Source organism: Hemitrygon akajei, chromosome 22, assembly GCF_048418815.1.
Source record: "Hemitrygon akajei chromosome 22, sHemAka1.3, whole genome shotgun sequence".
In the NCBI taxonomy this organism is placed as follows: domain Eukaryota; kingdom Metazoa; phylum Chordata; class Chondrichthyes; order Myliobatiformes; family Dasyatidae; genus Hemitrygon; species Hemitrygon akajei.
The window spans coordinates 32560707-32585754 of NC_133145.1; the positions used below are offsets into that span (position 1 = coordinate 32560707).

The 25048-nt window shown below is 41.0% G+C and overlaps 1 protein-coding gene across 6 annotated transcripts in view; it reads right to left on the reverse strand.

Moving 5' to 3' along the window:
- Positions 1 to 25048, reverse strand: part of tex47 (testis expressed 47) — a 60233-nt gene that overhangs the window by 5561 nt on the left and 29624 nt on the right. For 4 of the 6 annotated variants that reach the window (XM_073025920.1, XM_073025921.1, XM_073025919.1 and 1 more), the window contains exons 3-6: positions 24545 to 24648; positions 7740 to 7804; positions 7211 to 7412; positions 150 to 309 (exon numbers count right to left, since the gene is read on the reverse strand). In XM_073025920.1, coding sequence (XP_072882021.1) covers positions 150 to 309; positions 7211 to 7412; positions 7740 to 7804; positions 24545 to 24648 — 531 coding nt within the window. The remainder of the gene's footprint in view (positions 1 to 149; positions 310 to 7210; positions 7413 to 7739; positions 7805 to 24544; positions 24649 to 25048) is intronic. The other 2 variants (XM_073025924.1, XM_073025923.1) reach the window with 2 other exon arrangements.

Sequence of the window (25048 nt, forward strand, 5' to 3'; positions counted from 1 at the left end):
ACTCCAAATTTGGCCTCACCAATGCCTTATACAACCTCACCATAACATTCCAACTCTTATACCACTTATAGGTAAGTGGTATAAAAATGTCAAATGTATTGTGACAAGAATTGCCAAGTCACTTGACTTCCGGAAATCTTATAACCTACCCGAGTCCATTGCTCTCTGTAATGGAGCACTGTAATTGTGCAGAAATTGGGCAGGAGTTAAAAGATCCCTAGATTCCACAAGACGAGCAATGAGATTCTGAGGAATAATCAGTTCGGGGGCATCATCCAGCACAGAATCGTTTGGATTCTTGGGGGATTCCTGCACAGAGGAATAAAAGAATATAAACAAGAGGCAAAATGGTAAAAGATAGGAAGTGCATCGTAAGTGCTACCTCCAGATATCAAGAGAGTGATAAATGCAGTTTTTGAGGTTACCTTCAGAAATCTCGGTCTCCAAATTATTTTACAGCATTACAATTCCAAATCAAAATAGCAAGAAATCTCAGATTTGAGGTGATATAAGGAGGCAACATACAATGGTAACTTCATACAGCAACTTCCACTTAGAATAACTACTTGCTTTACAAAAATTACAGCTTACTCATAATCAAAATGTTGGTGTGTTGTCTGGAGTTCATGTATATTATTTTGTTCAAAACATGTTAATGTCTCTACTAAATCGATAAATGGAGTAACTTTAGACAAACCCATGGCTAATTTTCTGCGAAGGGGAACCTCATTAACCCAATACAGTCCTTCACCAACAAAGTGCTGCCTGTGACCCACCCATTTCTGTATATACCTGGTCCAGATACCAGTGCATTGGGCCTGAACATCCATGACTCCAAGGGCACAGCCTCAGCAGGGGCAGGACTTCTGTCAATGCAGTGTAGAGGACAAGCCCCCGAAATTATTGATAGCTGACCAAAGCCCATTCCCAACACTTCATGCCTGTAAAGGCTGTGAGAAATTTTTAATAGCATTTAAATGCCTTTGATATTTAGAGATCTGAACAAATTAATGACATTTACGTAAATAATTAAATGTTTAAAACTATGATTGATAAGTTCATGGCCTAAGGTAGAAGGAGATGAGTTATACAGCTCTTGCTACATGCGTGTGCAGTTCAACTCTTTGAGTGATTGTGCAGAAAGTTTGAAGTTAATAACTCATCTCCTTCTAACTTAGGCCACGAACTTATCAATCATCCCTGCTGTCAATCACTTCTGGAGGTCCAAGACGCCGACTTCTACAAAGAAGGGATCCGTGTGCTCCACGACCGCTGGACTAAGTGTGCAAATGTAGGAAAAATAAATGTGCTAGGTTTTCTAAAATTGACCTCAGGCCACGAACTTATCAATCACCCCTCGTATTACAGGCTCTTTAGCCCATGATGTTGTGGCAAACACTTAACCTACCCCACAGTCAATCCACCCCTTCCCTCCCACGTAGCCTTCCATTTTTCTTTCATCCATGTGCCTGCATGTCATTTAGCACTCCATGTCATTTAGAGTCTCTTAAATGACTCTAATGCATCTGCCTCTTCCACCATCCCCGGCAAAGCATTCCAAGCTCCCCCCCCATCTGTAAAAAACACACCTGACATTCCGTCTATATTTTCCTCCAATCAATTTAAATGTATATCCCCATACGCTGGCTACTGCAACCCAAGGAAAAAACCACTGTTTGTGTCTCTTATCATCGTGTACACTTCAATCAGCTCACCTCTTATCTTCCCTCTGTCCAAAGTGAACAGACCTGGCTTGCTCAACCTGTCCTCGTAAGATATGCTCGCTAATCCATGTAGCGTCCTTGTAGGTATCCTCTGGGCCCTCGCTAAAGCTTCCACAACCTTCCTATAATGAGGCAACTAGAACCTAACACAATACTCTGCGAGTGGTCTAATCAGAGTTTTATCGAGCTGCAATATAAACTTACGGCTCTTCTATTTAATCCCCTCACTAATGAAGGCCAACACACCATATTCTTTCTTAACCACCCTATCAATGTGGGCAGCAACCTTAAGTGATCTATGGGCACGAACCCCAAGATCTCTCTATTCCTCCACACTGCTAAGAATCCTGTCATTAACTTTGTACTCTGCCCTCAAGTTCAACCTTTTAAAGTGTATCACTTCACACTTTTGTGGATGAAACTCCATCTCCCACTTCTCAGTCGAGTTCAGTTTTCATTGATTCTATTTTATTTCTCTGTTCTACTGTGAATGTCTGCAAGAAAATTAATCCTAAACTAGTATATGTGACATGTACTGTACCTACTTTTATAATAAATTTACTTTGAACTTTAAATAGTTTTGCATCTTGTCAATGACAAAGTTCAATTCTATCCGCAACACCTCCACTCTTCTTGTCTTCTGCAAACTTAGTAAGCCACCTTTTCACCCAGGTCAATTTTAAAAATCACAACAAACAGGTGCCTGGAGCAGATCCCCATGGAACATAACTGTTCACTGACCTCTAAGCAGAATCCACTCCAACTAATCCACTCACCTGCAATGAGCAAGCCAATTTCTGAATCAACACAGCCTAGTTTCCTGACTTCCTGAATGAGTCTACCATAGGGGCTCCTGTCAAAACCCTTACTGAAATCCATATGGACAACATCACCGACTCTACCTTAATCAATTTGGAGGAAAGTATGGGGGGGTAGTTCTTTGGTGGGTGCCTGAAAGGCACTGCCAGGGGTGGAGGTAACAGGCAGATACTAAGAGGACTCATTGATAGGCACATGGGTGAATGAAAAATGGAAGGCAATGTGGGAGGGAAAGGTTAGATTGACGGTGGAGTAGGTTACAATGTCAACACAATACCGTGAGCCGAGGGCCCGTAGTGTGCTCTACTGTTCTATGTTCTATAGCAGGTGTCTCCAGAAAGATATCAGGCTGCGGGGTGAAGGCATGGTGATTCACAATGGGAAAGTTACTCTTCTCTGCAGTCTACGTGTTACCAATATCTAGCTACTTGGAAATTGCACCCTTAAGGCTGAACACCTTCTCTTGTGCTGCATAGACAAGTGGGGGATTTGAATACAATGCTAATACACCCTTTGGGACTCCAGAATTTGTAACTCAACATGTCTTTTCAGGTGGAAACCACACTAATGATGATGTATATTTGTTTTTAAACAAATTCATGATTATTTTTGCTCTCTGATTTGATGTTCATATATATCACACTAAATAAAATTCAGTTTCTAGATGTACGTATTTATCTCTGAAGCTGATTTTTACATGATAAGTTTTTAAAGATTGGCTCCTTCTGTTTTGATTAAATAATTTACAGTACTAGGCTTGATCCATAACATGGTCTGGAATCAAGCATTTGGATTTGCTGTACAACCGTCAGGACAGCAGCAACGTGTCACTGCTTCGCTGGTGCAACAGAACTAGAAATGAGAGTAATCTGTAATTAATCTATTATCCTTATATATGATGGAATTTTTATTGGTGTATTTCCTTTGGATCTTGAAAACATGGCATATGTGGTTTTTGTCCATCGTGTCCGATGATGACAGGAAACCTGTACGGGAGAGATTTTAAAGTAGCAAAGCTGTTACAGTGGGGCAGTTTCACTCTCTCAACCTCAGAAGTCCAGGTCCAGTGGTACAAACAAGCATCACAGACTGGTGTCTTTCTTAGCTGCAGCGGATGACCGTGACGTATTCTGTGCCTCGTCATGCCCTCCGCTCTCCACAGAGTCTTGCAGGGCTGCCACCCTGGCCGTCAGATCTCACCGTAGATCCGATCCACCCTGTCCACTGGAGCTGGCTTCGCGTGCTGGGACAGGCACATCCCTATCCCGCCTGGGTGTGAGGCCGCCAGCTACCCTCACCTGGTTTAGCCCGCCTATCGAAGCGGAGCACCAGGGTGTGCCCGCTGTCACCTGCCAGCAGCTGAGAGCCGAGTGTCCGGTGGAGACCAAAGGGGAGTGAGCTGTCCAGAAATCGACACAACCAGCTCCTTCACCAGAGGTGCTACCCCTCCCTGGACACCCCGCACAAAGCCTTCTTTAAAAGCCCATAGGCATATTTAATTTTTTTAAAAATTGTCATAAAGAGAAAAAGGTAAGATTTCCTCAAAGTTAGTAAAACTGCACTGCACCTGCCTATTATCACACTGGTAATATCATCACTCAAATGACACATTCAAAGAGAAACCCAAGAGACTTGAGCAACACAACACAAAATGTCAGAGGAATTAGGAGAATATCTGGTAACATTTTAAAATGTATATAGCTCATATGCACTTGCTTTTTAATTGTAAATAGTGATGATGATCAAAAATATACTTATCTAACATTTATTCCACTACCTTCTACCGAAATGTGTGTTTTTATTGGTGCAATCCTAATTAACCATATATTCCCCTTATTTGAGCTGTTTATTTTTCCTATCTATCCAGATCCTTGAATGATTCAAATGTCTATTTTGCTACCAGATCTCACTGGGCCATTCGGATTCCCTAACTGTAAGTTAGAAATTCTAAATAGAAGACAGCAGCCTTGTTTTTACCTGCTATGTTTTGTTTAGAACTTGCAATCAATTGACTCCTCACCAATCCCAACCTCACCATCAAACCCGCAGACAAACGGGGTGCTGTTGCATTGTGGCCGAATGACCTCTACCTTGTTGTGGCCAGGCAGCAGCTCTCAGACTCCTCCTCTTACTTACCCCTTGAAAAGAACCAATCAGATCAATGAATCAGAATAATATAAACACAAGCACTCAGCAGAAACAACGCCCAATTGCACACTGATGATGTCACCTCGACTGTTGATGAAACGTTTGCAACCTAATGTCCAGGCTTGGCAAACAATCCAACAAACAAGTGGCCAACCCGAGCTACCAATCTTCTTTTTCATTTCTCTTCTATATTGTTTAAATTAATTAATTAATCATTGTGCAGCTTTTTGTTATGTAGGTAGATGTAAAATAAAGTATAGGTTAAAGGAGCAGAACTCAGACTCTTTGTCCATCGAGGCTGCTGTACCATTCAATCATGGTTGGCTTTTTTTCCAACTCCATTCTCCCTCCTTCTCCCTGTAGCCCTTTACTAATCAAGAACCTACCAATTTGCATTAAGTACACCGAATGACATGGCCTCTGCAGCCCTATTTGGAACAAACAAATCTTATTTTGCACAAACAAATCTCAGCAGCAACACTGAGATAAACGAGCAGTATTTCAGTACATTGGTTGTAGGTTAAATGTTAGCTGGGATACTGAAATAAATCCATTGCTCCTCAAGTGATCTCATTCAATCTTGGACATTCACTTGACCATGGAAACAGTACTTTCCTAAGCATCTCATCTGAAACAAGTCGCTTCCAGGTTGGCTGTAATCCTTTAGGACCATGGACTATTTGTGTAAATCTTACAGAATGAATTGAACCTACAGCATCCAATTGAAAAATATGGATTTTGAACCAAGCTGACATGGATCCATATTGACTTGCTTTAATAAATAATAATACAATCTTGATGATTATTTCCCCAATACCAGACCAGGTAGAATGTAAGAATTTCAGAACATCAGAAAGTAGGAGTAAGAGTAGGCCATTTGGCCTCTCAATCAGGTTTCACCATTCAACATCATCATGTTTGATCTGCCCCAGAACGCGTTTCCCCTTCTGTGTCAGTTTCCCAGAACTCTTAAATTCCTATCCTTCAAAAAGTTACCTACTTCTTTAAAATTCCCAATCTAACATCCCCAACCCTCAGAGGGTACAAATTACCACAGGTTTGCCACCCTTCACAAGTACAGGTTCCTCTGCACCTTAATTTCAAATGCCCACCTATCCACAGGAAAGATATTAATAAGGATATAAGAGTGCAGATGAAATTACAAGGATATTGCCAGGTTTTGAAGACCTGAGATACGGAAAGATTGAATGGGTTAAGACTGGAGTGCAGGAGAATAAGGGGAGATTTTATAGAAGTATACAAAATTATCAACGGTATAAACAGGGTGAATGCCTGCAAGCATGTTCTCCTCAGTTTGGATGGGAATAGAACTAGAGGTCATAGGTCAAAGGCAAATGGTGAAACATTTTAGGGGAATCTGAGGAGGAGCCTCTTCACTCAGAGTGTGGAATGAGTTGCCAGAAGAAGTGATAGATGCAGATTCAATTGTGACACTTAAGAGAAGTTTGAAGAGGTACATGAATGAGAGGACTATGGTCCAGGGACTCAACAAAAGACCAGAGTGCCATAGATTAGATTCATCAAATACCTATGTCTAATACTGTGGTGCTCTTACTCTCAGACCACCCCTCATCTTGTAACTGTGACCTCTCATTCTCCAATAATGGAAACATCACGAGATCTATCTGTCATGGCTTAATTCTGCTCCAATGTCTTATGGTCTTATGTCCCCTCAGGCTCTAATATGTTCAATACAACCAACATTCATTATCTAAATTTCAAAGAATGTGGATCTAATTTCTTTAGTTACTTGTGAAATGGTTTTAAGTCATGTGCAAAATAGGCTGCTGAGAAATTATTTACTTGTAGTTCTTCCAGTGACTGAGGATACATTAATGAAATCATTCAAATTTATGCTGATTATGTAAAATGCCTTCAGTCATTCTGCTTGGATAACCGCGAGCTTCCAGTTGCCTGTTGCTTTCATCCTCCATTCTCCTCCCACACTGACCTCCCTCTTTGGCCTCCAACACTGTTTCAACAAAACCCAATGTAAACTCAAGGAACAACATCTTATCTTCCACCCAGACATGCTATACCCCTCAGGAGTTAATAATTAATACAATTTCAGATGACCAGCCTTTCCAGATCACATTAGAACTGACCAATATTCCCAGCATTTTACATTTTTATTTTGTATTAATAAAATTTTTCCTCCATGAACTATCATCAAATTTAATGAAAAAAATGCTGAAATGATAAGTGTAATTTTAACATGCTCCATTGATTTTCATAGCAGCACGGACACTACGTGGCTGCGGTTTATGAGATTTTCATGTAGCTATACAATGGAACAACGTTCTTGCTGGACACTATAATGGATGACAATAGTAAAGAACAGAAAAAATATTAGACTAAAAACAAAATGTTTTTTAGTTAGGCTGAGGGATGGTACAGAAGATTTAAAAAAGAAATGAAAAGTTACTGATGTATTAAGTAATTAAAAAACTAGCCAACTAAAGCCGAATTTTAAAACAAATTTCGTGTCAAATGGATACCTTGTACATTTTCTGTATCCGCATTCCAAGTTTAAGAAGCAAGGTGAGGCTTTCACTGATGATCTTTTCTATTGGCTCCCTTTGCAAATTATCAACCAGTCGTTTTGCCAAGACATTCACGATCTTATACTCCCACTGCTGGAACAGTCTGCTAGGAATATCATGAGACATCACCAGGACTTTGGACTCCAAAAGCAAAGGTCTGAAACAAAAGTGCAGCAGGAACTGGTAGAACTGTTTGCATTATTATTCAACAACTTTAAAGAAGTTAGATGCCAACAGATGCAATAGGAACTGCCAATTGTTATATTGAATATTACATCCCATTCAATACTTTTCAAGCAAGCCCACACTTAAACTATTTACATGTTGAATATTTAAACTGTTTCTACAAACTAAATGTGGCAAAGTTACATTATTGAAAAGTAAGCACACCGCATCTCAGCTGTTCAAATGGTCATAAAATGAACAGACACGTAAATGCAGAGAGAATAGTTCAGCCTTGCGTAAGACACACCATAAATTGTACCTTTCTTGTTGTTTCTTCATGTCGCTCAGATCCTGGATCACTGAATATAACACATCATTAGAAGACTGTGAACAAATAGAAAGGATCAACTAAATTAATTTTGCATCTGTCTGAATGTATCTTTTTTAAGTGTTATATCAATGGCTAGTACATTTTTGTATTCCAAATTTTCCCTGTATTGGTGACACATCTGCCATTCAGCATTGGCCCAGTTTGCTATGGGCAACAACGAGAGCAAAAAGAATTTTTAGCAGCGTAGTGTTGGTGCGTGGCCAAGTGGTCAGGGCATTGGTCTCGTAATCTGAAGGTCGCTAGTTCAAACTGTGTCCTTGAGCAAGGCACTTAACCACACATTAATCTGCGATGACAAGCTGTATCGGCCCTTGCCCTTCCCTTGGACAACATCTGTGGCATGGAGAGGGGAGACTTGCAGCATGGGCAACTGCCGGTCTTCCATACAATCCTGCACCCTGGAGACTTTCCAAGGCGCAAATCCATGGTCTCTCGAGACTAACGGATGCCTATAGTGTCCATCAGGTTGTATCATGACTCCCAGTGCAATATGATTTTGAAAAAATCACATTTCGCATACAAATTAAGTCAAACAGAAACTAAGTCTCCGCAATTGTCTGAACTAGTTAAAAGAGAAATTCTGCTGTAATTCTTAGCAGGATATCATGAGAGGTCACTTGTTGGTGATGCATAAAGAGCTCCAGTGTTTTTGGCTCCTTTTAGCAGGGTGCAATCAGTGCCAATTAAAAAAAGGAAGGTGTAAGTGGAGTGGCCATTGTGTGACTGGATAACATTAGAGTGGCTAGGTTTTGACTCAACAGGCTTAGGTGAGAATAGGCTTGAGCAAGCACAGGCAGAGCTTCTAATTAAGTTCGAGAGAAAGTTTCTTTTTCTGTTAGTACATAGCTAGTTTGCTGACAATGGGTCCAGATTTTATGCTATATTCCTCGTGTGAGATGTAGGAACTCTGAGAGACCTACAGTCTCCCTGATAACTACATCTGCATGAAGTGCACTGAGCTGCAGCTCTTTAGAGACTGTGTTGAGCTACAGCGTGATGACCTTCAACTTATACGGGAAAATTAGGAGGCGGGTGGTGGAGAGGAACAATCTTCCAGGGGAAGCTGCAGTGACCAGGTCTTTAAGACTGATTCTGGCTCTATGGCTTAGAAAGGAGTGCAGTAAAAGAGTCCATAATTAGAAGAGCAGAAAGCAGATTCTGTAGATGTAAAAAGACACCCAGGTGGTACATTGCCTCTGAGGTATGAGGTTCAGGGATGTCTCAGATTGGGTCCATGGCATTCTAAAGAGGGAATGTGAACTGCTGGAAGCCATGGTACATATTGGTAGCAACGACTTGCGTAGGAAAAGGAAGGAGGTTCTGAAGAGAGAATATAGGGAGTTCGGTAGAATGCTGAAAAGCAGCACCTCCAAGGTAGTAATCTCTGTGCAACATACCAGTGAGGGCAAGAATAGGACGATTTGGCAGATGAATGTGTGGCTGAAGAATTGGTGCAGGGGGCAGGGTTTCAGATTTCTGGAGCACTGGGATCGCTTATGGGGAAGTTATGGCTTGTACAAAAAGAAAAGGTTGTGCCTGAGCCCAAAGGGGGACCAATATCTTGCGGGCAGGTTTGTTGGAGGGGGAGGGTTTAAACTAATTTGGTAGGGGTTGGGAACCAGAGTGATAGGGCTGAGGATGGGGCAGTTGGTATACAACTGGTATGTAGTAAGACTGTGAGGAAGAACAGGCAGATAGTAAGGCAACATTGAGATGAGTTAAAGTGTTAAAGTTAAAGTCTGTCCCAAGCATTATAGGCTCATCAGGCCAGTGCTTACGCCGGTCTCCGTGGCATGAAGTGACTGAGAGCACGAGACGCACCCCCCCCCCCCCCCCCCGGGATAGGACACCGGTCTATCGCGAGGTTAACCCCCAGCATTTTGCCGGTACCCATTTTCAGCTGGGTGGACTGGAGCAATGTGTGGTTAAGTGCCTTGCTCAAGGACACAACACATTGCCTCAGCTGGGGTTCAAACTCACGACCTTCAGATCATTAGTCCAACGCCTTAACCACCTGGCCATGCACCACACAGTTAAAGTGTAATGGGGGATAAAATCAAAAAGGGTGATGAATATAGGATTGGCGGTCCTGTATTTGAATGCACACAGTATATCGAATAAAGTAGATGATCTTGTAGCACAGTTAGAGATAGGCAAGTATGATGTTGTGGGCATCTCTGACTTGCGGCTGAAAGAAGATCATAGTTTGGAGCTTAACATCCAAGGATAAACATTGTATTGAAAGGACAGGAAGGTAAGCAGAGGTGGTGGGGTAACTCTGTTGGTAAAAAATGAAATCAAATCCTTAGAAAGAGGTGGCATTGGATCAGAAGATGTTAAATCCTTGTGGGTAGAGTTAAGAATCTGCAAGGTTAAGAAGACTCAGATGGAGTTACGTACAGGCCTCCAGACAGTAGCCAGGATGTGGGCTACAAATTACAATGGGAGGTGGAAAAAGAATGTAAAAAGGGCAATACTGTGATAATCGTTGGGGATTTCAAAATGCAGGTAGATTGGGAAAATAGGTTGGTGCTGGATCCCAAGAAAGGGAATTTGTAGAATGCGAGATGGCTTTTTAGAGCAGCTTGTGATTGAGTCCATTAGGGGAACAGCAATTCTGGATTGTGTATTATGTCTTGACCCAGCTTAAGGTAAAGGAACCCTTATGAGGCAGTGATCATACTATGATAGAATTCATCCTCTAGTTTGAGAAGGAAGCTAAATCAGATGTGTCAGTATTACAGTAGTAGACAAGTCATCTAGACCAGAGCTGAAGAGATTTTGTAGACATTAGTAATGATCTCTCAACCATCACTAGATTCTGGAAAGCTTCCAGAGAACTGGAAAATTGCAAATGCCACTCCACTCTTCAAAAAGGGAGGGAGGAAGAAGAAAATAAATTATAGGCAGTTAGCCTGACTTCAGTGGTTGGGAAGATGTTGGAGTCCATTTTTAAGGATGAGGTTTCGGGGCACTTGAAGGCACGTGATAAAATAGACAAAATCAACATGGTTTTCTAAAGGAGGAATCTTGCCTGACAAATCTGTTGGAATCCTTTGAGGAAAAAAATAAGCATGATAGACTAAGGAGAGTCAGTGGATGTTGCTTATTTGTATTTTCAGAAGGCCTTTGACAAGGTGCCGCATATGAGGCTGCTTAACAAGATAAGACCCCTGGTATTACAGAAAATATACTGGCATGAATAGGATATTGGCTGACTGGCAGGAGGCAAAGAGTGGGAATAAATGGGGCCTTTTCTGGTGTTAGGACTGCTTCTTTTCATGTTACGTGAAGGAACGATGGTTTTGTGGCCAAGTTTGTCATGATTCAAAGGTAAGTGGAGGGGCAGGTAGTGTTGAGGAAGCAGGGTGTCTGCAGAAGGACTCAGACAGATCTGAGGAATGGGTAAAGAAGTGGCAGATGGGATATATTGCAGGTAAGTGTATGGTCATGCACTTTGACAGAATGAATAAAGACATGGACTGTTTTCTAAGTGGGGAGGGAAGTCAAAAATCAGAGTCGCAAAGGGAGTCGTGCAGGATTCCCTAAAAGTTAACTTGCAGGTTACATTGGCGGTAAGGAAGGCAAATGCAATTTTAGCATTCATTTCAAGAGAATTAAGATACCAAAAGAATCCCTAAAGTTTGATTTGCAGGTCGAGTCAGTCATGAGGAAGTAAATGCAATGTTAACATTAATTTCGAGAGGACTAGAATACAAAAGCAAGGATATAATGCTGAGGCTTTATCAGGCATTGGTCACACTGCACTTGAGGTATTGTGAGCAGTTTTGGAATCCTAAGAAAGGATGTGCTGGCAGTACAGTGGGTCCAGAGGAGGTTGACAAGAATGATCCTAGAGATGAAAGTATTAACCTATGACAAGCTTTTGATGGCTTTGGGCCTGTATTCGCTGGAGTTTATAAGGATGAGGGAGGATCTCATTGAAATGTATTGAGTATTGAAACACCTAGAATGTGAAGAGGGATGTTTCCTGTAGTGGGAGAGTCTAGGACCAGAGGGCACAGTCTCAGAATACAGAGACGTACATTTAGAATAGAGATGAGCAAAAGATCTCGTTAACCAGATGTGGTGAATCTGTGGAACTCTTTACCACAAACAGCTGTGCAGGCCATTTCATACTTAAGGTGGGAGTTGATAGGTTCTTGATTAATCAGGGTGTCAAAGGTTATGGGGAGAAGGTAGGAGAATGGGGTTGAGAGGGATAATAAGCCATGAATAATGACAGAGAGGATTTGATGGGCCAACTAGCCTAATTTTACTCCAATATCTTAAGGTCTTCACAAAAAAAAATGGTCATGCTCACAGAATAAAAGAGTTATTCTTGAGAATATTATAATGTACTGAACTTATTAGTCCAAACCAAAACCAAATATGTAATCACAATATAATCCTGGGCTGTTGGAACCAAACCCATAGAGTTAGGCTCTGCTTCTGGCACCACTTCCAAAGCAGCTCCTTTTCAACAGATGCCAACATGGATCGAATTGTAATTGGCTAGCTTCAATTAATGCTTGCCACCCTGAACAATAGAGGGCCTACATCAGTGCTAATTTGCGTCAGTGTTAGCACCGACTAGTCGCTACAAATGAATCATGACAAATCTCCCATGTGTCTTCTTCAAGCTCGGGTTGCAGGCTAATCGCACGTTGCAAATGCTGTCCCTGTTTTTCAGTTCTTTCCAATTTCAGTGTTTTATTTTTGTTGTTGTCCTAACTTTTAGTTGTGATTAGCAGTTACTATTTCAAAATATTTAAAGTGGAGTGGTGGAAATAAATCTTTCAAGAGTCGGTTATGCGGGAGATCAGTTGGAACGATCGCCAAATTCAGCCCACTGTGCAAAAGTTGATGATTCTACTGTTAAAATCACCACATTGAAATACACATGGTCATATGTTAAGAAGTTCAATGATTAACACTGAATATTCTGAAGGTCAACCTATTTGATGAGCAGTTTTAACTCAAAGGTGAGTGGATTAAAGCAAATTGTGTTTGAGCATCTACTCTCATCACCCTCTAAAACAGCGAGGGACTTATAAAAATAAAAATTAACTTACTTATTGTAGATTATATTGTAGAGTTTTATATAATGATTTCTTGCTCGAGATTAGGCTAAATTAAATGGAAAACATTGAAAGGAAGTTGATAAAATCTCACAGTACAAGGGTTTGGCTGGTATCAGAAATGGAAAAATCCACCCTCAAAGCAGGACAAGCAAGTTCTTCAGCTGAAGGCAAGATGCATTTTTTTAAAACCAGGGCAGCTCTAATCTATATTGGACTTATGCCAGTAAGTGTTTAATATTCCTCAATAACAACTATTCATGAACAGAGGGTGTAAAAGCAATATTCTGAGTAAATAGGTTATATTTTGCATGAAATTACTGGGTAGCATCACCTTTTCATTTTGGAACATTACATAAATATAGGCTGAACTATGCAAATGTGTTCATTATGTACAAGGTAAACCATTTTATCTTACCATGGAATAGTCTAACCTAAATATTAGCCATTCTATTATTAACTGAAAGGAACTGCACAGATCCCAAGGATACAGCTAGGCAGTGTGTTCACAAAGAGATCCTGTTGTGCTTGTCCTGGGTTATACAAATACACAGGGCAAGATGAGTCAACTCCGTAAAATAAACCGGCAACAGAAACAGTGAACCCACCAGGGTATACCAGGTAGAGCAGGATGCAGACTGGGCAAAAGGAACAGCCATAAACTTGTACGCAAAGCCAAATTTACAGTTGCCAGCACTGATATTGCCATCCTATTCATTCCTATTTGAGGAAGTCTCTCACAGAAAAATGAGAGACAGATACAAAACTGGTTTTCTTTTTAAATTTCTATTCCGATCTGGACAGAGGTTGCTGAAGAGATAACAGATGCACTGGTCATGATTTTTCAAGAATCACTTGATTCTGGCATGGTCCCAGAGGACTGGAAGATTGCAAATGTCACTCCACTCTTTAGAAGGGAGGAAAGCAAAAGAAAGGAAATGATAGGCTAGTTAGGCTAACCTCAGTGGCTGGGAAAGTGTTGGAGTCTATTATTAAGGATGAACTCTTGAGGTACTTGGAGACTAATGATAAAGTAAGACAAAGTCAACATGGTTTCTGTCAAGGGAAATCTTGCCCAACAAATCTGTTAGAGTTCCTTGAGGAAGTAAGAAGCAGGGTTGGCAAAGGAGAGTCAGTGGATGTCATTTACTTGGATTTTCAGAAGGCGTTTGATAAGGAGTCACACCTGAGGCTGCTTAACAAGATAAAATCCAATGGCGTTACAGTAAGGCGGATTGGCTGACAGGCAAAAGGCAGCCAGAAAATAGTAAATCTGTGGAATGCTCTGCCACAGACTGTGATGGAGGCCAAGACTGTGCATCTGTTTAAGGAGGAAGTTGATCATTTCCTGATCGGTCAGGGCATCAAAGGATATGGCAGGAAGGCAGGTGTATGGGGTTGAGTGGGATCCAGGATCAGCCATGATAAAATGGCGGAGCAGACTCGATGGGTTGAATGGCCTAATTCTGCTCTTATGTCTTATGGTCTAAAAAGGAAGCACAGTTCCAATCTGTAATGAGCCAATTTCTTTGCAACCCTTTACAAGATACAATCTGCTACATCTAATTGTTTCTTATTTTGCAACTGTTGAATACATTGGAATGTAAAATCTCCAATATTTCACAATAACCTGTTCAGCTTTGTTTATCAATGGATTCCATTCTCTTAGTTTGTAACTTTAAAGTGGCCACTTTCACTCAGTTAGCTCTTCCTTTGACTTTGCTTTGTGACAAAATCATGTCCTCCATTTCATTCCCAACCTCCAGACAAGTGGAAACACAATAGTGGACAGATTGAGCCATCTTCCTCTGTGGGTCAACACTGCAGGCTCACTGGCTACAGACAACAGCAAGGGTCCAAGGGTGCTGATTCTCATGAGCATGAACACACCATCCCCTCTCATGGGAAATGCTGTCATCCCAAGAGAGGGAGCAGTATGTTATGCTCAAGGGGATCGGCAGCAATCCACAGGAATGGAACTTCAGCAGTCCTTGAAATTTGCTGGAGCGTGTGTCACTGGTATCCAAAGCAAGGTTCTACTTACTCAGGAGGCCAAAGAAATGTGGCATTTCAATGCACCACGAAAAGCATTCTATCTGGATTCATAATGGCTTGGTATGGCAACTGCTCTGCCCAAGACTACAAGACACTGTGGACACATCATAGAAACTAACCTCCCTCTGAAGGCCTTTCTACATTTCTCACTGCCTCAGTAAAGCAGCCAGCATAATCACGGACTCCACTCACCCTGAGCATTGTCTCTTCTCCCCGCTTCCATCAGGCAGAAGCTATAAGAGCCTGAAGGCGTGTACCACCAAGTCCAAGGACAGCTTCTATCCCACACTAATAAGATTCAGATTACAACTTATTGATCACATGTACATTGAAACATACTGTGACTTGTGCCATTTGTGTTAACAATCAACACATCAAAGTGAGCGGTTAAAGATATCAGTGAACACTCCAGCCAGCTGATCAGCACATGACCTTAGTACTGGCCAGGTACCCTGTCTGGGCCAGATGCTCTCTGTGGGTTCTGTTGCGTATTTAATATTTCATAATACTTGAATAAAATTCTACTAAGCATTCTTTGTTGTTTACATAATGCATTGTGGATTATATGTAAAAGTACGTAAATGGCATACGTCATTATGCTGGCACATCATAGATGTGCTCCTCGTTTAAAGTAAAAAAAAACAAAACTAAGGCTTGCTTCGCTCAGCTCTCTTGTTTTCTTTGCAATCTTGGACACCTTGTAATTAACTTTGTCGCCAAACCTGAATGCCACTGATCTGGCCCTCTGCAGATTGCAGATCTCTAGGTTCACCCAGGGCTTCTGTTTGGGGAAGACTCTGAATTATTTTGTGGAGTCGCACTTAACCACGATTGCTTTTATTAAGTTTGTGACCACAGTGGTGTCACATTCAGATCGTAGGATGAGTGCTTGAACACGGCCCAGGCCACTGACTCAAAGCAATCTTGAAGCCACTCTGCTGCATCCCACGAGCACCACTCTGTAGTCGTAATATTTACAGCCTTGTTCTTTAGCCACCGCCTGTATGCGGGCCGGAGGACAGCTAAGTAATCAGATTTCCCAAAATGCCATCTAGGTACAGAACAGTCGCATTGCTAATCGTAGTTTTCAGTGGACAGGTGTGTTGGGACCCTGGTGCTGCAGGTGATATGTTAATGATAATTGGGCAGAGATTTCTTCAAACAAGCTGATTGAAGTCCCTGGCGATGGTTTGACAGGTGTCGGAGTAGGCTATTTCTTGTTTGCTGATGGCGACACTCAGTACCTCGCGTGCCTGCTTAACATTGGCCTTTGGCAGTATGTAAGCTGTGGTCAGGATCACGAAGAAGAATTCTGATGGTAAGTAGAATCACTGGCACTTAATCACCAGATGGTCCAGGTCAGGGGAACAAGAGTGTGAGAAAACCACTGTGTCTGATCACTGCAAAGAGTTTGTCATGAACCCCACCTTTTGCCTTCTCCGAATCAGCAACTGGTCCACTTGGTACATCGAGAATCCCTCAGGTCTTACCAACATATCCAGCGTGTCCGAAGTGAGCCATGTCTCTAAACACAGAAAGCAGCAATTCCTCATTCATGATTTAATGTTAGCTCTTGGGCCACATTCAGAACTGGTACTAGCCTCAAATCTAAATATAATGTCAGTTCAGCCAAGTCCAATGATCTTGGCTCTACAAAACAAATTAAATCGAAACCATTGAGACATGGAGTAGACTTTACAGCACCTCTTTCAATATACCAAATCATTGCCAGAGACTCTTTCTCATTATTCACTGTCAAAGTGATTTCCAATCATAGCCAATCTGCTTGCTTAGGCTTTGTGAACTTAAAGTGAACAAAGATTCCTTAGAGAACAAAGCTGGGAAAATTATTAACACAAGAGATTCTGCAGATGCTGGAAATCCAGAGAAACTCACACAAAATGTTGGAGGAACTCAGCAGGTCAGGCAGCATCTCTGGAAAGGAACAAACAGTTGACATTTCAGGCCAAGGTGCTTCACCAGGATATAAACCATTATAGGGACCATGGAACTGGCAAGGAATTTTATTTTGCCTCACTTCTTCTGAAGATGATACAAACCCTTTGTTAATGCTAAAAATTAAAGTGGAGAAATTAAATACCATTTAAAGAAACAGTGTTAAGCAAACTAATGGCACTAGAGTCTAGGGCCAAACTGGAGACTTAATATAAGGAAAAACACCTGCTTAAGAATGAGACAGAGAAGAAATTCACGGTGAGTTTAATGCCTTCTTGGAAAATTGTGACATCCCATTGACTCCTGGTAATATTTGTTGTACAACTTCTAGAAATAGGGAAGGATCATCCAGGGACTTATGGTCATAAATTAGCAGCACATTAAAGCTCAGAATTTACAGTAGAAGAAGCATGCCTTCTACTAAATTACTCACCCACACACCACATGCGGTCCCAACCATAGTGTGCTACAGTTGTGTAGTGGTTAGCATGACAGTACTACAGCTCAGGGCACCAGATTTTGGAGTTCAATTCCAGCACCATCTATAAGGAGTTAGTACAATTACTTATCCGAATTTCTGAAATCTGAAAAGCCCCAAAAACCCAAGTCTTTTTCGTGGAGTGTGGAGCGTGTCGTAACAAGGCTTGTTTGGTGCGCCAACAGTTGACATCACTCAGGTGTGATGTGGCAGCACTAGCAGAGGCCGCCAGACATCAGTTGTGGCTCAGCTTCATACTGGTTACACGTGCATTTGCTGTTCACTGATATTTTGTGTTCACTGTTGACTTTGTGTTTAATTTCACTGTGAAAATGGCAAAAACAGCTGCAGATACCTCTATGGGTAACAATGAGAAAAAGAGAAGGAAGCATCTATCATTATCAATAATGCAGAAAGTGGAGTTATTGCAGAAGCTTGATCGTGATGTGTCTGTGTGGCATCTTACTGAAGAATATGGTGTTGGAACTACCACTGTATGTTATTTAAAGAAACCGAACAACAAGTTACTGAAGTTTTATAGTGACAGTGATGACCATAAGCTAATGAAAAATAGTATTTGTAAAAGAGCGCGGAACGGGAAAACCCGGGAGTTCTCTCTCCAGCACTCGTTGTTTGAGCATGTACAGACTTCTTTTCTTGTCATTATTTCCTAAACAATACAGTATAACAACTATTTACATAGCGTTTACATTGTATTAGGTATTATAAGTAATCTAGAGATGATTTAAAATATACGGGAGGATGTGCAAAGGTCTGGAGCTCTCCCCGGGTCCTAAAGTCCACCTGCACTGAGACAGGCTAATTATCAATATAATTATGAATTTTCTGAAATCCGAAATATTCTGAATTCTGAAATGCAACTGGCCCCAAGGATTTCGGATAAGGGATTGTGGACCTGTACGTTCTTTCCGTGACCTTGTGTGTTTTCTCAGTGTGCTCCAGTTTCCTTCCACAGTACAAAGACGTGCTGGTTAGTAGGTTAATTAGTCAGTGTAAATTGTCATGTGATTAGCCTCGGGTTAAACAGGGGGTTTGTTGGGTTGTGCAGCTATTGGGCCAGAAGAGCCTATTCCACACTGTATCTCTAAGTAAAATTCAATAAAAATAAAATCTGGCCTTTTGGTGGAAAAGTCTGTGGTTCTTGACTACATTAGCCAGTTCAAATCCACAAAATCAAAGTGGAAATAAATCATTCTTGATTCCAAGGACCTGCTTAAGAAAAACATCTTCCCTGGAAAATTATGCTAATTCATTTGCAAAGAACTACAAATAATCTGTGAGCAAACCCTTTCTTTAACATAATATTGTTACGATAAAATTCAATGCTTTTTTTCTTAAGAATATAGAAGCTATTATTTGTTCAGACCTGTGATAGTTCTGCACATTATTTGGATTATACTTACTTTATGACAATGCACTGAGGCTGCTACTCTGTCAGAGGTATCAATTGTCAAAGAAGCATTAATCTGAAGATCTCACAAGTGGATGTTAAAATATCTCTAGGTAATTCTTAACTATGAGCAAGGCAGGTTCTCCACTGCATCAACCTAAGTCTATCCCACACCAAATAGCAGGATAAGTACCTAATTGCTTATTTAACTCAATGTGGAATCTTGCCACGTTAGGTAGCTTGTTTCATTTGTCCATGCTACAACTCTTTTATTTTTAAAAGGAAAATGCAAAGTGATGCTCTTTAGAAAGTTCTGAGGCCCTGAGAAGTATTATCGATGTAAATACAAGACTGGTTGTTCCTCTTTTTACTTCCTTTTTCTTTCAAACCTCCTTTAATCTACTTCCTTCTTTATTTGGCTTCATGTACATGAATCGACAGGTTGTATATTATAGAGTTAGTTCTAGCTTTGAATGCGTCACTCCACGTGTGACTGATGTGCGAAGCTGGTGCTTTCCCTAAGTGGATCTGACTTCAAAAGAACATGTTGAAAAAGCACCTCTAGATATTGTAAGATGCCATTCAAAAGCCCGTGAGAAAAATGTGACTAGCAGTCAGCGTGATCAACAGTGACCACCATTTCTCTGTTTCTGTCTGCTGATGTTAACAAAGGCATAAAAACAACAGAGTTTTCATATGCTGGAAGTCTTGAGCAGCACACAAAAAGTGCTGAAGGAAGCATCACTGGGGGGAATAAACAGGAAGGGGCCAGATGCCAAAATAAGAAGATGTGGGGAGGAGAGGGAGTACAAGCAGGTGATCGGTGAGACCAGGTGAGGGGAAAGGTGGGAGGGAGATGAGTTTGACGTAAGAAGCTGGGAAGGGATAGATGGAAGAAGTAATGGGCTGAAGGAGGAGGAATTTAATAGGAGAGGTCAGTAGACCATGGAAAAAAGGGAAGGAGGAGGGGAATCAAAAGGAGATGATGGGCAGGTGAGATGAGAAGGGGTAGAGGGGAACCAGAATGGGGAATGCAAAAAGAGAGAGGGGGAAAGAAATTACCACAAGTTAGAGAAATCGATGTTCATGCCATCAGATCGGAAGCTACCCAAACAGAATATGAGGTGATACCTCTCCAGCCAGAGGACCGCCTCATTGTGCAGTAAATGAGGCCATGGACTGACGTGTCAGAATGGGAATGGGAAGCAGAACTGGAATGGCTGGCCACCAGGAGATCTTGTCTTTTGTGGCTCACAGAGTTACCTGATACCGTGGTCCCCAGATTTGTGCTGGGTCTCAGCAATGTAGAGGAGGCCATGCTGAGAGCACAGGGTACACTAGATGACCCTAACAGACTCACAAGTGAGGTGCCACCTCACCTGAATGCTGGTGTGGGAGGAGTTGCAGGAACACGTGCAGCACTTGTTACGCACGCAGGAATAAGTGCCATGAGGGAGATGATTGTGAAGGGACGGGTGGATAAGAGAGTTATGTAGAGAAAAGCAGAATGTACGGAAAGCAGAGGTGGGGGTGGTAAAGAAAGATGTGCTGGTAACTGGATCTCATTGAAGGTAGTAGACATTACAGAGAAAGCTGTGCTAGATATGGAGGCTCATGGGGCAGTAGGTAAGGACAAGGAGAACCTTGTCCCTGTTATCATAGCAGAAAGATGGGGTGTGGATAACTGTGCAGAAAATTGAGGAGAAGTAGGTGTGAACAGCATCAATGGTGGTGGAAGAGAAAACCTATTCTTTGAAAAAAAGAGGACATCTCAGATTAGACCACTCCAATTAGATTCCTTCTTCTTCAGTCTCTTCCACTCATTCCCTCTTGGCTTCCTACTTCATCCCCTCTTCCACCCATGCATCTTTCTCTTCACCAGGTCTCATCCATTACCTACCAGATTGAACTTCTTCCCCTTCCCCCACCTTCTTATTCTGGTTTCTGCCTCCTTCCTTTTTAGTCCTGATGAAGGGTCTTGGGCTGAAACGTCACCTGTTTATTCCCTTTCATAGATGCTGCCTGACTTGCCGAGTTCCTCCAGCATTTTGTGCACAATGGTAACCAAGAGATGATTTTTCAGTGCAGAAAGTCTTGCAGAATGACATTGCTTTCTTTATAAAAACAAATGACTCAATGGGAGAAAAATGTGATCAAGCAGGTTTACAAAATGTCATCAGAGAAATGATAAGGTGCAAGCAGCTCACAAGACAAAGGGAAAATTTTGAACTAGGTGGAGGCGAGCAATATGGAATGAGAACCTTGAAGCTGTCCTAGACTGGAAAGGACAAAGCCCATGAAGCAAAATAAACACTCTTCTAAAAGTGCCAACAGACCTAATTCTAGCTATGCAATGGAGTGCCTTTCTATTCATAGAACTTGTTTTGGGAAAATAAACATTTCTGAATACTTGTGAACCAATTGGAGTGGAAGGAATGTTGGTCTTAAATGTCCTTTTTATGATTGCAAGACCCTGGTGGACATTGGTAATGCAAAGAACTGCAAACCAGTCCATTGGTTCATTGGCGAGACTGATGGCAGGGGGAGCTGTGTGGCCTCAGATGTTGAACAGACCAGGCTCTCATGTCGCAGCGTTGCCTGTTACAGCCCGAGGAGGAGGCACCGGAGGTGGTGTGGGAGAGAACAGTAACGCGGCAGGTGCACTGGAATCTGTGCTGCGTTCCAGCAGACCAGCTCTCCTGTTGAGTCTGCTCTCTGGTGTTTCTCCCTGGAAGACGAGCTTTACTGTCTCTTTCTGTGGATGTGGGACACGAGGACCTGCTACGTCCTTGTCTTGTGGGAACATGGTTCCAAGACAACATCTCATGCACCATTAATCTTCAGGCCAGGCCACTCTGAGATTTGTGCTAATTTTTTTTTGTGACTATATGTGCTATTGTAACATGTACTGTGTGCTGTATTTGACTGTATGTACTATGTTTGGCTCCTTGGCTACTGAGGAACACTTTCATTTAACTGTATACTTGTGTATGGTTGATCTTGAACTTGAATGGAAGTTCTCAGGTTACAATAACCACAAGTAATACATTATGCATCTGTCAGACCCTAATTATATTACTGGCAATGGAACATCATCAGATGTAAAAGCCTGCACTATGTAAATGGGTGGAAAAGCCATGAATACATGTAGTTCCCAATTTACACAAGAGTTTTATCCCAGAAGGCATTCTTTAAGGCAAATTTTATGCAAGTCAGATTTCACTGAAGAATATACATACTTAGTGTTCCATTTTATATTTTGATCCTATCATATTCTATGCACTTCATCAATATACTGTATTCTAAAAGAAATCTCAAGGGTTAATTTGAACTTTATTCTCTATATATTCACATCCACTCTCTCAATTCATATAAAGAAGCCAATTGACCTAATCTGCAAATCTTTTTGATTGGAGGAAACCCACACGGTGACAGGGAGAATGTAAACACAAATGATTCTGCAGATGCTGGAAATCCAGAGTGACATGCACAAAATGCTAGAGGTACCCAGCAGGTCAGGCAGTTTCTATGATAGTCCGAGACTCTTCATCAGGACTTCAATGTAGATCCTGCCTGTCCTGTCGAGTTCCACTGGCATCTTGTGTATTGCACAGGGAGAACGTACCAACTGCACAAAGGTAGTGTGACAGATCAGGATTGAACATGCGTCATTGGTGCAGTAGTTCCACTAGACACAGCTCTGTGCTACCGTCGTTTCAATATTCTTAGCTTCATACATACTTCAGCCTTATCCTGGATTGTCACAGGGCTAAGTTTCACACGTACTGACGTTGTTCCTTTGTCTTCAGTTAATGGTTTTTATATTTCCAAGAACACTGCAGATAGTTACTTTATAATTACAGTGGATTTTATGGACGCCAAAGCTTCCACATGCCCTCAGTCCATTCGTTGCCCTTCACAATGGTGTTCATATTGAATGCGGCTGTACGCAGAGTAAAGAGCTTGAAATCAAAGTTAATATTTGTCCACATTCATAATGCAACACAACATGAGGTTTTTTCAATTGTATGATCACATAGCATTTCCTCCTACCTTTGGGCATGAATGCAACTCAAAAGATGAAAATGCATCAATTTACCCAGTAGCCACATAGAGACTGCCTACGGCTGAAACGTGAAATGTACTCACATGTTTACTGGCATCCCTATGAAAATCTGCATAACCCAGAATTTCTTATATGAAGATAACTTTGCATAATTCCAATGTTACATTTCCTGGAGGGATATTCCAGTGTTACATATCCTGCAGTATATTTATCAAATGATGAACTTTAGGATGACTTGAGAACAGATTTCACAAAACTCATGCTTTTGAAGATGCCTGCTTGGCTGGTCTGACCCCAATACAGCTTCATACTTTACACTGAGTTTCTGAAATTGACAGCTGATAATTTGTTCAATTACAATTACATTTCCAGTGGCATTGCACCTATTTCAAGAACATTTAGTTTTCAAATATTTGACAGGGCTTGATATGGTGCCAAAAATGAAGGTGTGGCAGTCAATGACGCACGAGCTGTTGGTTTACGTCTGCTTCTGGAAGAGGTCAGAAGTGGCATTAAAACTCAGAAGCTTTTCATGTTGCACAAGAGGTGATGGAAATAGCCGACAGTGTATCAAAACACTCAGGAATTCTAGAGCCAGCCTGAGAATATCCAAAAAAAGACAACTTTACAAAATTTCCACACATCAAGAAGATATGCAAGGATGGGAATGATAAAGATCTGCATTTAAGAAAAACCCCGAGTACATTAACAATTTCAAAGCCATTTCATAGTTTGTAAAAATGGCAACACTAAAGCACAAGATATTTTCCAACTACTTCTCAGCTTGTTGTATATCAAGAGCAAGCCAATGATAAGGATTCACTAAGTGCTGGTGGAGAAGGTGAAAACTCCTTATACTCAAGCCAAATCCACTCTTTTTCTCCTGCTGGCTCAGGAAAGGAAAAATACTTTATTTGAGCTAGCATTTGAACTCCCCTCTTTGTGTTTATAACAGTACCTCAAAAATCAGCCTACATTTGCAACAAAATAGACAAGCAAACACCAAAGCTTTTGCTCATTCTGTGCCACTGTCATCCTCGTGGCAGAGTCTGTAAAGGTCTGTAATGTTATCTGTTTTTCCCCCCTTTTCCCAAGTACCTAATCCAAATTGGTCACCTAATTTGGCATCAAGCTAAGCAAAAGAAAATGCAGCTTGAAGGCCACACTAATCTATGAAATTCTACTTTAATTCGCTTATAGATTAATTCTTTACTTCCAATGCAAAGCAATATTTTCAAAATTGCATCTCCAAGATGGATTCTTTTTACAGAAACTTATGAGCTTCAAATTTATTAAAATAATCACTAAAACCTATTTAACTGATACAAACCTGCATCAAAATGATTTTTATTTTAAGAAATGCTTGCCTGGATTATAAGAAAATAAGTTTAATTAACTTGTAGAGATATTACCACAATCCTTAGGGAAGAGTGTACTGCTTTTTACTCCACTACTTAGGTCAGCGAACATGTTTGGTAATTAATCCCTGAAAGGATTATGTTGTGTTACACCTGCTCACATATTTGAGGTACTTCATAGTGTTTATCTTTAAGTTTTTCACATTAATAATGCATTTGTTTTTATAAAACTTCAGAAATTATTGTAATATGTACATTGTCAAGCATTTTATATAAATACTGCTGTTTTTTGTTTCATTTAACAATGCATGGCAGTTATTAACCTCACCTCTACCACATGAATAACATAGTTAGGATACAGCATCAGAAGTCCTGTGATCATATCCCCTTGATGACGACGCTGGAGTTTCTGCAACAAGGTTGTATAGTATCCTGTCACACAACACAATGAAATCTGAGGTCACTTATTTCCAAAATAAGAGAGCTGTATTTTGTCTCTCTTCTACAATCCCTCCCAAAAAAAACTAAATCACTGATAATGATTTATGATCCACCATTCTTGGAATGCTTTCCATACCATAACTAGCTGCTCTGAAATAAACATTCATTTCATGAAAATACTTGCTATAATTCTTTGTGTTTCAATTGAAAAACATCTAATTTATATAAATGCTTGAGACTGGTTATATTTCACAGAAAAAAAAAGTTAGCTAATGCCAGAACTAATTTATTATTGAATTGGAAAACTTACGGCTTGAAAGGAAATTAGGCTAATTTTGAAAAAGGGTTGAATAAGTCATTCCTGAACAAGAAAAGCAGCCTTTAATGCAGT